Here is a 14,364-nt window from a genome sequence, read left to right as displayed (position 1 = left end):
GCTTTTCTTTTCCTTCAGGTGACTCTGACACCTGCTGTGTTGTCTGAATGAAGCTGCTTCTGACCTGTTCTTCTGGTCCTCAAAAACCCACATCTCCAGTGAATGTCTCAGACTTCGTTATTTAATGTTTTCCAAACTTGATTAAAAGCAGATTTAGCTGTGATATGCTATAGCTACTTTACACTCTTACACATTGTCACTTTATCTTCATGCTGATCACACCCCACAGCCTGGAGTAATGAGCCTGGAGGGCTGAGAGGTGATTTTCCTAAAAGCCATTAAGACAAATAACACCAGACACATAGGAGACGTTAAAATGTCTGGCCTGGATAAAACTTGTGGTTGTTTACAGCTCTTCTGGAGGAGAAATGGTTAGGTTCCTGTGTCTCCAGTTGCTGACAAACATAACTATTATTGTCTCAGAATGTCTGAGGACAGTGTATGTTTCAAATTTTATAAAATTCAGTGGGATAAAACCTTACATAAAAAGCTGTGTTGATGAGAAATGCACTGCTTTATTGTGTGTACTGACCCCAAGGATGTAGACATCATAAACACCATTGTCTTCACACTTCTGAAGCCTGAGCAGTGTTTACATCCTGTCCTTACAGCTGATGACCAGCAGGTGGACCCACTTTACTCTGTTAACACGGCTCTTTATGACTAAACGGTATGTCCGCAATATTTTAGACCTTCCCTTTAATTAGTGAATTCAGCTACTGTAAGGTAATTTGATCTCCATCAAAGCAGCTGCACATGAGCCTAAGGTCACTGTGCTCAAATCCAAACGTGGGCTAGAGCTCCATTTCTTTGGGGTGCACAGCAATGGAGCTATGTTCCCGGGAGGAATGGAATTCTGTCCAGTTCTTCTGGGATGAGTTAAAGTGGCTTTTGTGAACCAAACCTAATCCAGTATCAGTACCTGACCTCTCCAAAGAACTTGTGAGAAATCAAGAAATTGTTTTGTTTGGCACGCTGAGCTTGCCTGTTGCTACCAGCTAAAAACATTTGCTAAAATCACAGTTTCCAGGGGGATGACAACACAGCCACAAGACATTTACCCACCCTGTGTCCAGTAAAACAAACCAAAGAGATGACCACAAACCCAAGGCCGTTTTTCTCCTGTTACAAAACCCCACAAAATATATTAGCCTCAGCCACATTCTTTGCTTTGAATTTGCATAACAACATATGGGATAGGAATCCTACATTTACATTAGAGCTCTTTTAATCCCCTTTTTGCTAAAGGAATTGTAGCTGCCAAATCCTTTGGTGAAATGTATAAAATATGTGAAACACCATATCCACTATCTCCTGTAAGACAAAGCCATATGCTAATGCTAACTCCTAAACTGTTAAATTGTCTATTGTTAATTATTATTTGCCCTTCAAGTTTTAACTTGAAGTAATGTTTAAACATAAGGGTGATTTTACATTATATTAATATTTAGAAAAAAAAAACACTTATTTTAACCCAAACAACCGTAACCAACTCAATGACATTCTCAGGACTCTCTAATACCTTACACTGGAAAATATATGCAGTGTAGCTTTAAAAAAAACGGTAGCAGTCATATTTAAGAATTATATTCATCTGTATTTTTCAAGCTTTCTGTTTTGGGCTATTTAATCTCAACCCGGTGTGGGCAGGGCACACTACTACACACTGTGGGTATGCTCTGTCCACTGTAGCTAGAGAGGCTGGTTGGCCAGCCCAATTTTCCCTCATTCTCTACATAATCTGGGAGTAGCAATTACAGTGATTCCTAATTGGAATTATAAAGAACAGCACTGACGGTAATATAAAAGCTATTCTTAACAAAGTAAGCAAACAGAAATACAGTCTATGTAAACATACGTTCACAAATCGTTGCTATGTGCTGTTCCTGGATAACATCTCCCAAAGCAGGGAGGGTCTGGAGAAAATTCCAGACAATCAGGCTTCTCCATTTTTGAGTATATGTTTTCTGCCGTGTCAGATGAAGGCAGAGGAGTTTTATGGAAATGAGGAAACCTGCCACCGGGGATACACTGCAAAAGAGGTGCTAGATACAGTTAATCTATATTTGCTGTTCATCTTGCTTTTGTTTTACCCTCTAAGTCTCTGTCGTTCCCTCTCAGTGCTACAAGCTTCAGTCTCAAAATTCTCAGGTCCTGCCTTTCATCTCTTTCAAAGGAAAACATTTACATTGACCCTTCTTCATGGTATGAAAGTGACACCTAGTGTCCTGTTGAATCAGAGATTCTGAACTAAGCCTATTTTAAAACATGGCCATGTTCATGTTAAGTAGCCACTGTATGGAGTATATACTGGGGCAGTCTGGGGCTACAAACCAATTAGATTTTCAAATGAGTAGCACTTAAAAGAAACAATGTATAACTGTTAAATAATCACTTTCCTAATTACTGCTTGCCACTTTGTGACAGCACAGAATGTGTATTGCTCCTTTATTTGCTGTTTCCTCTGCTTTTGTCCCTCAGTCTGGATGTCTGTCTCCCCTGCTAAGCCTAAAAGCTTTTCCTCAAGGAGGGGGGAGGTCTTTTCTGAAGAGTCTCCACTGAGTCTGTAGCATTAAATAGACACATGAGCTCACCACAAGGGAACAGGACCCCCTTAGGGCCATGGCTTTAGATCCTCTGGGGTTACAGTCCCTAAGAGCATGGAGGAAATACTTCACAAGCTGCCGACACTTCCATACCCTGCTCATTCCTTCTTTTTGACGGTCCGTCACATATGTGGGAAGCATGACAAATCTATACCTCAGTATAGCCATGCTTGGGAGAGATGGACCCAGGACCTAGGCCCTTACTAGTAATGCTATAGATTTTCATCCAGTCTCAGTACCAACACTCTGGAGTTGACTCCTATGGACAATACTTTTTAAAGAAAATTGTCATTTCATATATTACACACACACACACACACATACACACACACACCAAAAGGTGCTTCATGTCTCTAAGAGAATGATGTGTTCTTCACAATGGGGGGAAGTGTACTTTCACCTAGGAGAAAAACCTCAAGAAGAATGATGTGTTCTTCCAAAAGCTTCTCTGGGGGAAAGAGTAGGGTCAAACCAATGATTTTTTCACCATCATTGAGAAAGCTAGGGACCCCTAAATATATAAAGTAATATTTTTCAACCTAGGTTGAAAAATATTACTTTATTGTATTAAGCATTTCTCTACATTTTGTACTTTAAATATTTCTTTAATGTTCAGTATATAGTACTGGTTGCTAATGACAGAAAAGACACAGTACGGTCTATAAATTAGAAAAGCAGTGTGTTGTAAATCTTTTTGATAGTCGACTCATTTGGACTGTTCGTGACATTTTCTTGGACTTCTTAGACCAGTTTCTCCTGCAGCACAATGGAATACCAGTCCACAGATGCTACATTTAACAACTAAGCTTTTCCCTGCCAACCGTAAGCACTGTAAATTATTTCCTCAAAGACTTGTAGAGGCCCAGGTTTTCCCAGAGTTAAAAACCAACTGGCTATAACTCCAAGGACATGGAGCTCTTCCAAAATTAAGTATTTAAGTATTATTTTTCTCTTTAATGCAAAAGAAAGAGTGAACAGAATGTTTGTTTGTATTGTAAATGTAAGTTAAAATAAAATGAATAAATTTACTCAAAATAAATTAATGAATGGATCATGACCTCTACCTGTAAATTAATAATATATGAATGTTTTTATTAGTTTATTTCTTCATTCATGTGTTTATATGACGTATACACTAAAACAGGAGAATCCATCCCCATCTTCATGAGCAAAACTATTCATTTCAGTCTTTCCTTTCATGTTTTATTTGATTGATTGATTGATGGGTTGATTTAATTAGTTGATTGATTCTGTGATGAAAAGAAGTCTTCTCTGTTGTAGACCATTCTGTGAATGCTGGGAGTGCTCATTTTCTGCTGGAAGTGTTGTTTTGTGTTGTAGCATTTAAAGTCGCTGTTGTGTGCTGATGTGTTGCTGATGGCCAGTAAACATTTAGCCGTTGATTCAACGTTGAAATAACGTAATGACTGCCGTCTAATCAACGTTCTCTTAAGGTTGAAAATGAAAGCTGAAAAGACGTCCAAACACAGACATTGAAAGACGACTATTTGACGTATTTTGGACGTCCATGGACGTTATTAATTGGTCCCGAAATAAATTACTTGTACAAAACGCGTTTTGGACGTCCACTGACGTTATCGATTGGTCACCACTTAACTAACTAATTAAGATGGATTTTGGACGTCCATTGACGTTTAAAATATGTCCTTGACGGACAGACTACTTTTAGACCTATTTTGAACGTCCAGGGACGTTCTTTGTTTACTGGGTGGGCCCCTCTTGAATCTGGGAACCCAAGTCTGATGTGAGTCTAGTCCCTGCGCTGATTAATCAGACCTGGGAACATACACCAGTCAAACATGACCTCCTCCTTCTTTCTCCACTCACTGTCCATTCTCTCAGCTTCGCTGAATATACAGGCACATTTTGTAGTTCTACAACTACGGAGTGTAATCCCTCTGTTGCTCTGCTGTATGCTGTTTGCCCCATTTCAGCCTGTTCTTCCACAGTCAGGATGCCTGACAAACTTCAGCTCCTCTTGTTTATGTGAAGAATTCTTAGAGTCTGATACGTTTATTTACTCAATGATTTAACTTTTCATGAGCGATTATTTCATTAGTTTTAAAACAGAATATGCTCGGTATTATGTCGTGTCAGATGTACTTTACAGAAGTAGCATAATGTACAATGTCACGAGAAATATTCAGCTTAATTTCCAGCTGAAAAAAAATCATTTCATTTTTATTTAAACCACAAGATTGTACTTTAAATAATATTTGAATATAATTATGTGCAATTTCACAATAATTATAAAATAACTTGCACTCCTTATATTTTAGATCTCGAGAAAATAATTTCTTCTTTTTTTTTAATGATATGATGCTAATTGCCCACGAACAGTGACTGTGAATAAGGTCTCTATTCTGAAGAAAGACTAAACAAATACAAAGACCTGATCATGAAATGTGTTTGTGTCGTTCCATTTTGAATATTTCCGTTGAGTTCCCCCTTCTGTAAAATCCCTGTATACATCTTTGAACGCCTTGGCACTACTGAAGTGGGCGGGGCCTGTCGGGAAACGGGCGGGGCCTGTTTGAAAACGGGTGGGAATAAAAACAAACAACTGAGTGTGGGCTGAGATTGGAAGGAAGTGACGGGGGAGTGTAGCGTTGAGGGGAAAGTTGTAACTCTGAGGAGAAAAGTACGGTCAGAAAGTGAAGGAAAGCGACGGTAAATTTATCCCAAACGCCAGAAGTTCGCCTTCAGACTGAAGCGGAGAGTCGGCAGCGGTGTTTGTGCCTCGGTGGAGGAGCGGAGGGGATGAGTGTGAGCTCTGAAACTCTGTGTGGAGAGGTTTTTGGGGTTCAGTTCCTGAGGAGAAATGTCCCATTGTTGTGTTAAATGAGTGTGGAGCGGGTGTCTCGGTATTTGTAATGAACCCGAGGGAGATTTCTCCTCTCTCTCTCCTCCTCTCCGTGGCTCTGCTGCTGTTGCTGTCGAGTTCTGGTTCAGGTTCTGAGCTGAGGGTTCTGGTCAGGTTAGGGGATGGGCAGATATCTGAAGAGATTATAGAAGCGGACAGTGAGAGGGACATCATCTCTGTGGAGTTAAAACAAGCGGATGGAGCTCTCATCACTTTCCTGGCTGATTTCAAACAGGTGAGTGGACAGAAGCGCTGAGAGTTGCTGTGAATGTCTTGCCGAATATGGGGTTTACTAGAGCAGTAAATAACTGCACTCTTTAATTACACGGTTTACAGTTACCTAGATTAATGAGTGGCTGGATATCGGTAACATTGTGGGTTGTAGACCTGTGTTTGGTGTATTAAAACGAAATACAAAACATTTTCTTTTAAATAAATCAATATATAACTTCTTAAAAGAAGAGTGTAATTATATCCAGTTGTTTAGCTGTAGAATTAACTGAAGCCAGGACATGGATCTTACTTTGTAGCATTAATAATAAAATTGAAATTAAATAATAAATTATAAATGTAATAAATATAATAAATAAATAAAAAACATAATAAAGTCAAAGTGAACAAATCCTAATAATATAACAGTTCAATTGCACTTATTGTATAAAATTCCCATATCTTTAAAATCAGTGTCAGTGGACACAAACAGAGTTTGTATTTACTATTTAGCTCAGTTTCCCCAGCACAGAGCATCTTTTCTTCAGCCCCGAAGCCAGACTTGTGGCATGTGCTTCAAATCAGCTCCCATCAGTGTAGAGAAACCTGAACAGAGTGAGACTGTTAAGATGCCAGAGAGCCGTTACAGTCAGACTGACCACTGCAGCCAAGTCATTCCAGAGAGGAAATGGTTGTAAAGGTATAGCTATTATCTGAGGAGAAAGCTCAACATCCATCAGCGTCCAAAGCAGGGAAAGTGGTAAAGATCTCTACTCTTTACTGGACCTTAGAGCTGTGGACATGAATGTAACCCGCAGGACACAACACACCCAGTGTGATGTTCTGTTTTTTGGAAGCACAGATTGTCTATTTTTACAGGTTTTACAAAGTTGTACAAAGCAGAGAAAAACACAAACAGATACCTGCTGAAGTTTACACCAAAGTAAACTAATTGCAAAGTGGGAAAATTGCAAAGGGCGTAAAAACCTGAAATTCATCAGAAAAATTCCAGTTGTAGTGGGGAAAACCCAGAGCAATGAAGAGAATTACAGGTTAATAACTGTCTAAGAAAACTGGAATAAACGTGGTGAGGGCAAAAAACGCACACACTTGAGTCAAACATGCAGAATCCATCAATTTAATTGATTATCATGATTTTCATCATTGTTTATACAGATAAATTGACAATTGACAGTTTGCTTTAGGTGCCAAAATAAATAAATGTATCTAAAATCTGTTGAACCTGTTTAGCAGAGTGCAGCGTTTAAGTACACATATGTACATGTAATAACTATATAAAATGAATAAGAAACTTATAATGAGCTTTTCCAAACTTCAGCGAGTCAAAACATTTTTTTCCATAGATAATATCGGTAACAGCAGGATTTTTATTTATATATTTATTTATTGCCCACACCTTACCAGCATCTGACTAATGAGTTTCACAGTTTCAAGTGAAGCAGAAGCACTCAAGCTGGTCCAGGAACAGATTTCTACAGCAGTAAGTGACAAGAGTAGGAGTAAAATATACACAGATACACGTATATCTTTTTACATTTTGTTTAATAACTTCTCACCCATAGTTCACTAAAACAAGTGAGCTAAGCACTTTGGAAAGTGTACATTCTAAACTCTTAATCCATGTCCATACATTCATAAACATTGAATAAATTCAGTTGCTTTACAGTGCAACCACAGAAAAGCATGAATAGAAATGGGATACCTAATCATCCCACATCAGTCCGTTTACTCACTATTACTCTCACGGCATTTCAACCATATGGCAGTTTACAGTGCGTAGTGAAAAGAAACAGCTTCCCTCCAGAACTAAGGTGCTACATAAAACAACTCACACAAGATCACATGAAGTTGACAAGTGCAAACCTGTGCAACAATGCAAGATAAGTACTATAACATTAAACAATAAATTCTAGGGAGGGACGACCAATCACAGTTCACACTGAGAGTGATGTTAGTGAAATGAATTGTAGTATACTATTATACTAATTAAAACAGAAATGCAATCATTGTAGACTAGTGTAAACATAATACACTAATTAGCAGCAGATGGACAGCGGTGATTATCATGCTCTCATTCTCATGGTGAATGCCACAGTCTGTAACACAAATGTTCCAACATCTAGTTGAAAACTTTATCTGCTGAGGTGGGGTCTTGTTTATCCTTCGTGTACTGAATGGCGCACTGAATCAGGGTTATGCAGGTTCGATCAGATAGAAAGTTCCTTACACAGTTAAGCGTGTATGTCTCATGTTTAAGAACCCTGAAAGAGTCTGGATAAAGAATTCAGCCAGTTATGTCAGTTATATAACACAGGCCGATTTGGGAACATGTGTTTTTTTTCCCCGTATGTGTCTGCCGTACTCTGTGGTCAGGTTGGAAAGTTGGAGGGGGAACCAATACTCCCACTATTTAATTACTGAAAGGACAGCAAATGTTTAGCCTACTTTAACATACACACATTGTGGACACAGACGTGCACACTGTTTGTATTATTTCTTTAGAAATGTTAAGCTCTGGAGCAGCTACACACGACCCTAAGGTCATCATGTTCAAAGCCAAGTGACACCAGAGGAGTGTAAAGCCCACCAGTATTGGACTGTGGGGCAGTGGACTTTGTTCAGAGCAAAATATTCTGGTCAGTGTAGAAAGACTACACTGGTGGGATTTATCACAAACTGAATTGGAAAAAAAATTCTACTGATTATTTTGTAATGCAAAACTGTTTGTGCTTTAAATATCCAGTGATTTTCAAAGGAACTCTCCTCAGTGTGGAGCTCTAGCCCCGTGACCTTTGATCGCACTAATCCAGAGTAGGTCCTGCTTGAAGATCCCTAGTTTTGGCACCCCACCCCCTTCTCTGAATGTTAAAAGGTCCAACTTTAGCTCTTAGGGTTGGAATGTCACCTTCCGTGTGTCTTAATTACACGCACTCTGGCTTCGGATTGGCTCTGGTTACTGTTTCCTAGCCAGTGCTAACGCTGCTCTGCTTGCTGAATTTTAGCACTCTGGCTTGCCATTTCTGATCCTTTACACTTACAGCCACAGCTTCGATGGCACTAAGCTTCATAGTACACAGTGTTCCTCATGGACTTCATACTGGAGCAGTCAGGCAACAGAAGAGGCATTGTGGTAGTGAAATACTATATTATGCAGTTTCAACATTTATCAGTTTTATATGAGCGCTGTCTTTCTCATGCTGGCTGTGTGTGAAGGTCCTTAGGTCATCTGAGGATCTGGGGTCACGGAAGGAGATCAAGCTTGAGTTTCATGTGTCTTGGTCTGCTGAGCGTCACCGTCTGTTGCTTCATTCCCTGTTTCACTTTCAGTGGAGTTGCAGCGTATATATACAGTCCACATTATCTTTCAGAGATTCCCAAATACTTTCTCTTAAAAAAGATTTACAAAAAAAAACAATAATGAAACCAGTTCAACACAGAGCTTATCATTATTAATAGCACTTAAACTAAATATTCATATAAATATTTAATACAGTTTTAACCGAGTCACCCATAAGCGTCAAGCTAACTGTACTGTTTGTTCACACCCCACTCTGAGTTTAATACAGCTTAAGCTAGATCTACTTTAACATGGATATGTAACAGTTTCTCCTGTTGTTGACTTTGTATGGTTCAGATTGAATCGAATTTTCAGTAAAGCCTCACTGAACAATATTTTAAAGGAGTCTATGAATCCGTGTGTCACTTATTAATTGATTAGCCTAGGCCCAGTGAAGCAGAAGCTTTTATATACAATGGCATTTGTCATTTCAAAAACATTGTGGCTGTCCAAATAAAAATGTGTATCTCTTAAAATAGTAACTTTACAGGAGCAAGATAAAACCTTCTTAACTTTCTTCAGAAGTCAATGTAAAAGATGTGTTGTATTCCAATGTATTCCTGCCTTGCGCCCAATGATTCCAGGTAGACTCTGTACCCTCTGCGACCCTGAACGGGACAAGCCGTTATAGATAATGAACGTCCATCTGTGAATGCAATACTTTGTTAATGCTTGACAAGTGATATTCTGTACACAGCTCTTCCCAAACAATATAGAATTATTTTTGGCTTCAAAACCTTAGGTGCCTCTTCTGGTGAAGTCATACAATGATGGATCTGGTTGTGTAGGAAATTAAAAGCTGTCTATGTATTTGATATGGCTAATTTTTCACCACTGTGTTCATGGTCTCAACTTATCTTCTCTGTGACTCATTTGAATTGTTTCTTTGCCAGTTTTTGCTCCATTAGGAAAACCAGTTAGGCCACGATATTTGCATGACCTGTGTAAAAATCACGTAGATAGGACTATTCTGTGATATCTTTTGGTTGTGGTTCAATTATAATGAGAGTATTACTGTAGTCACGTTACACCTTCTTCATGGGACACTGAACGCACTCATGGTTTTATGAAAATTGCCAAAAATGTTTGTAGACATCTCTTATAACTAGTGAAATGATCTACTTTAAGGTGCACTCATTGTGGGCAGAACAAAAACATAATATTTGTGACTGACAGAACCCATTTGACTGACTTTTTTTCTTACTAATGCTGCTGGTTGTGTTGTTCACAGCATGTGAAGATCCTCCGTGCATTGGTTCTAGGTGAACCTGAACGAGGTCAGACACAGTACCAGGCTCTATGTTTCATCACAGCTCTGGAGCATGGAGAGATAATCCCCAGCGAAGCCATGGTCCGACTGAGACAAGTAAGATTTGGCCTTCAAATTCACTCAGTGGCTTTTATCTTATAGAACATTTGTCATTTTTTACTGCAATTCATATTTATTGAAAATATAAACATGAACAGAAATGTTTACCAGTTATTCCTAGATACCAAACCCACACCTGCTCCCTGGGCACTGGAGGTGGCTGCCTGCCTCTCTGGGTGTGTTCACAGCCCCTAGTGCACTTTTGTTCACTGCGGAAGACACATTTCATTGTTCAATGACAAATAATTACATGTTATTAATATTATTATTATAAAATATTCTAACGTGTACAAATTAAAGAAGATGGGGGTGGGGGGAGTAGTGGAGGTTCAAAAAGAAGTGGTGGATGTGCCTCACATGTTTGCCTCCACTGCCTTGTGCTACTGTGTGTCATTTTCCTCTTCTAAGCATTTACCCTGCAACTCCTGAAGAACTGACAAGATTTCTTGGGTTAACTGGAGTCATCATACAAATTCAAATATGAAATATATTTTTGGAAAAAAAAAACCTGAATTAAATAGTCTACATGTGGTGTAAAATGCTGTATTATTGTCCAAACTTTTCAGAAAAACCCTCATATTGTTCGGATGGCGGAGGACAAGCGTGGGGTGGAGCAGATGACTGTTAATGTGGCGGTGAACCTGACTTCAGCCTGGCGCCTCAGCTCCCACATTCACAACATCTGCAGAGATGCTCAAGACTTCGTCTACACGCGAGAACAAGACGTCAAACTCTGGCTGGAGAAGGGTTAGTGTCTGAAGCTCATACTTTTCATTAACACATAATTTTTATTGCATACAGTGGCTGTGACATTATGCAGTTTATTGCATAATGCATATTGGATCTTGACTGGCTTGCGCTAATGTACTGTATCAGCTTGTTACAAGAGTCAAGACATCGGATACCATTTTTCTCTTCCTCTAAATGTTGTAAAACAGCCAAAACATGTTTATTGTCCGGAGTTTGCTTCTATAGTTTTAGACTGGAGATATATAACTGAAAAGTAATTCATTGTAACTTTTTCTCCCCAACCTTACATTTTTGTGCAGGAGTGGATGGCTCCATATTTGAAGCAATGCCCCCAAAGCCAGAGGATCCAGTCATGCAGATCTGCAGCTCCACTGCTGACCCCTGGCAACCCTGCACCTGCAGCTACACCCTGAGACTGGAGTGGTATCCGTGCGTGCTGAAGTACTGTCGAGGTCATGGACCGAGTCCCTACAAGTGTGGCATCAAGAGCTGCAGCAAAGGCTATCGCTTTGACTTCTACACACCACACAAACAGCTCTGTATGTGGGATGAAGACGAATAATGCTCATGCTGGTCAGGTTGGGAACGTTTGTATTGTACTGATGATGATATTTCAACAGTGATGGCAGTTCAGTGCCATTAACAAAGTTGTGAGGAAAAAAAAACATTGCTTTGATAGATGCACATGCGAGTGCCTGATAGTAATATGGAGGCCGGTATGAACTAAATGCAGTATTTTTATTGCAAAATGAGCTTGTCTTAATAGAGAAGGGCTAATTTCACTATTTTCTGATGACTTGAAGAATGTCAGAATATCTGGGATGTATAAAAGATACGCTGTGATAAACAAATACTAAAGGGTACGTTATTTCACTTCTTAATGCTGATCCTCCCTTCTTTTAGCTAGAGAAATGTCTCTCATCCAGATGTGTTTTAACGGTCGAGTTTCTGACCTTGACTCATTTATCTTCATGTGTTAACACCTTCTGCCTAAAAGGACAAAGGATGTTTTGACATGAGTTACTGAGCCAGTTCTTTACCTTGTTTTCCCCTTGTCACTACTGTGTAGCCTCAGGGCAGGAAATCATACGACTGTGAGGGTCACAAGTTAAGTTCACCCCTAGGACAGATGTATTCCCATGGTTTGTTTTTTTTTGTCTTATTCTTTGTGTAGAGCTCTGTGTGTAACTTTAATAGTGTTGAAACTATGGGCATGTATTTTGTTTTAGAATTTATTAGCATCTGTCTAGCTCTCTTACGGGAATAATGTTTATCATAGAAGTTGTTATTCTGCCTGTGTTTTTTGTAAGGTTCCTGGACGGTTAGTACGTCTGTATTCCATATAATCAAGACATTTCCCACTCCAGAAGCTTCTCTACTAGAGGGAATTCCAGGAAATTCATCGACTTAGGAGTCCAGAAATGTACAAAACGTATATATTCCAGAAAATATACAGAATAAGTAAGATACTACTACTCTACTATTCCATGGAAGCTTCCAGCTGTTAGTGATGTCTAGTAACTTATTACATTTAGATTTTTTTTTTTCATGTTGACCATGAGGTGTGAGATTTCTTTTATAGTGTCTTTTTTGAAGTGTTTTTTTTATGCAGTAATTAAAATCTAGCCTGAAATGCAAAGGTTCAGTATAAGCTCTCAACCCTATTCAGACTGGTTTGAAAGTGCAGTTTAAGCCGTGAAATACGTTCAGTCTTTGAACAAAGGGAGCTACAGTGGCAGCTAAGACAGTATCAGTGATGGTTTTTTGTGTTGTCTCTTTATTGTTAATATATTCAAGTAATGTCAAATGTATGATTCACAAGACGGTCCATCACTATGACCCTGACTAATTATCTCATTTACATTTCAATTATTGTCTTTGTGAGTGCTCTCTGGCGTGGTATGTGGTGTACAGTATGGCGTACAGGGGCTGGTCCTGACGGACAGATGAAACTTTCACACAATGCAATATTGTTTCCATGTTTAGGACAGTACTCCTTCCATTCATTCAACAGATTTATTAAAACATCTGCCTCATTTATCAGGTTCTTTACAGAGAGACTTCATTACTCTCCCACACTCTACATATATATTTATGATTTGACATAGTCATGTACTTGTTTACACTGTCGTCTTCTACAGAATGATACGTATGTAATTTGTCGTCTGTAAATATGTTCTGCTCAGGTTTCTCTTAGACACAAATGCAGCCAAAACAATGTGATGCAAATAGAGGTTTAATTTTTTAAACACTAAATTATGCAATATTATTGTTATACATAATACAAATTATGATTCAATACTGCATAATAAATAGATGAAATGTTAAACATGTTGTTGCTTTATTTAAAAAAATAAAAACATTTTTAAATGTTTCTTGTGCCATACATTGTGTAAAAGCTTATGCTTTGTTTATTTCATTTACAACAAATATGAATTTTAACAAAACAATATCTGTGACTATTTCCACTATGGTGTGATTAAACATTAACTTTTTATTTCCGTGTTTTAGTTTCCTGTGTCTGTATTGATTTATTATGATCCTTTTCAACCAACAATCCCCAAACAGTTATTTGCTGCTGTAAATTGACTTACTGAGTTTAATTACTCTCTAGATACATTTAGATCACCATCAAAAATTTTGTAAAAGGACAGGGACCGTGTCTGATGCACAGCACTGATTAGCACCCGCTTGTGGAGCAGTGACTAAACACGAGCGAATCTCTGAGGTACAAGCCAATTCCATGATGTGCCTTGATTCTAAATAACTGAAAGAATTTTACATTTAACGTCAATTAATAATAATAATAATAATAAAAATAATTTGCGCTTCTGCTCCTCAGATCTTCACAAATTATCCCTTTAATGCAGCCTTTAATGTAGATTTTGGGCCTAAAGTTAACTTGTGTAGTGCACTGGAGCTACAAGGCTAATGTCAATGTCACCCAAAAACATAAATCAAGTCTGGAAGTCATGAAAGGAGTAATTCATGCATAAGACTTTATGATCTCAATATTTCCATGTAGTTTTACAGGTATCTTTGGTTATGATTTATATATTTAGTACAGCGTCGATGTGATGTGATGTGTTTGGGTTTGGATGCACTGACCGTGTATATACTCGTTACCACAAAAGTGTACCTCATTTAAACACTGCCCTCTAGTGTTAGCTGGCTGTAACTGAAGCTG

At 38.6% G+C, this 14,364-nt stretch overlaps 1 protein-coding gene across 1 annotated transcript; it reads left to right on the top strand.

Annotated features, from left to right (window-relative positions):
* Window positions 1–5,227: 5,227 nt before the first annotated feature.
* oafb (OAF homolog b (Drosophila)) lies at window positions 5,228–13,569 on the top strand. The gene is made up of 4 exons (XM_066660005.1): window positions 5,228–5,725; window positions 10,290–10,424; window positions 10,994–11,174; window positions 11,477–13,569. Exons 1-4 carry the CDS (start codon window positions 5,501–5,503, stop codon window positions 11,737–11,739), a joined length of 804 nt encoding a protein of 267 aa, XP_066516102.1. The 5' UTR covers window positions 5,228–5,500; the 3' UTR covers window positions 11,740–13,569.
* Window positions 13,570–14,364: the final 795 nt, after the last annotated feature.

Source organism: Hoplias malabaricus, chromosome 2 (assembly GCF_029633855.1).
Source record: "Hoplias malabaricus isolate fHopMal1 chromosome 2, fHopMal1.hap1, whole genome shotgun sequence".
Lineage (NCBI taxonomy): Eukaryota > Metazoa > Chordata > Actinopteri > Characiformes > Erythrinidae > Hoplias > Hoplias malabaricus.
The sequence above is the reverse complement of the archived record's forward strand: the minus strand, read 5'-3'. Positions and strand labels throughout refer to the sequence as shown.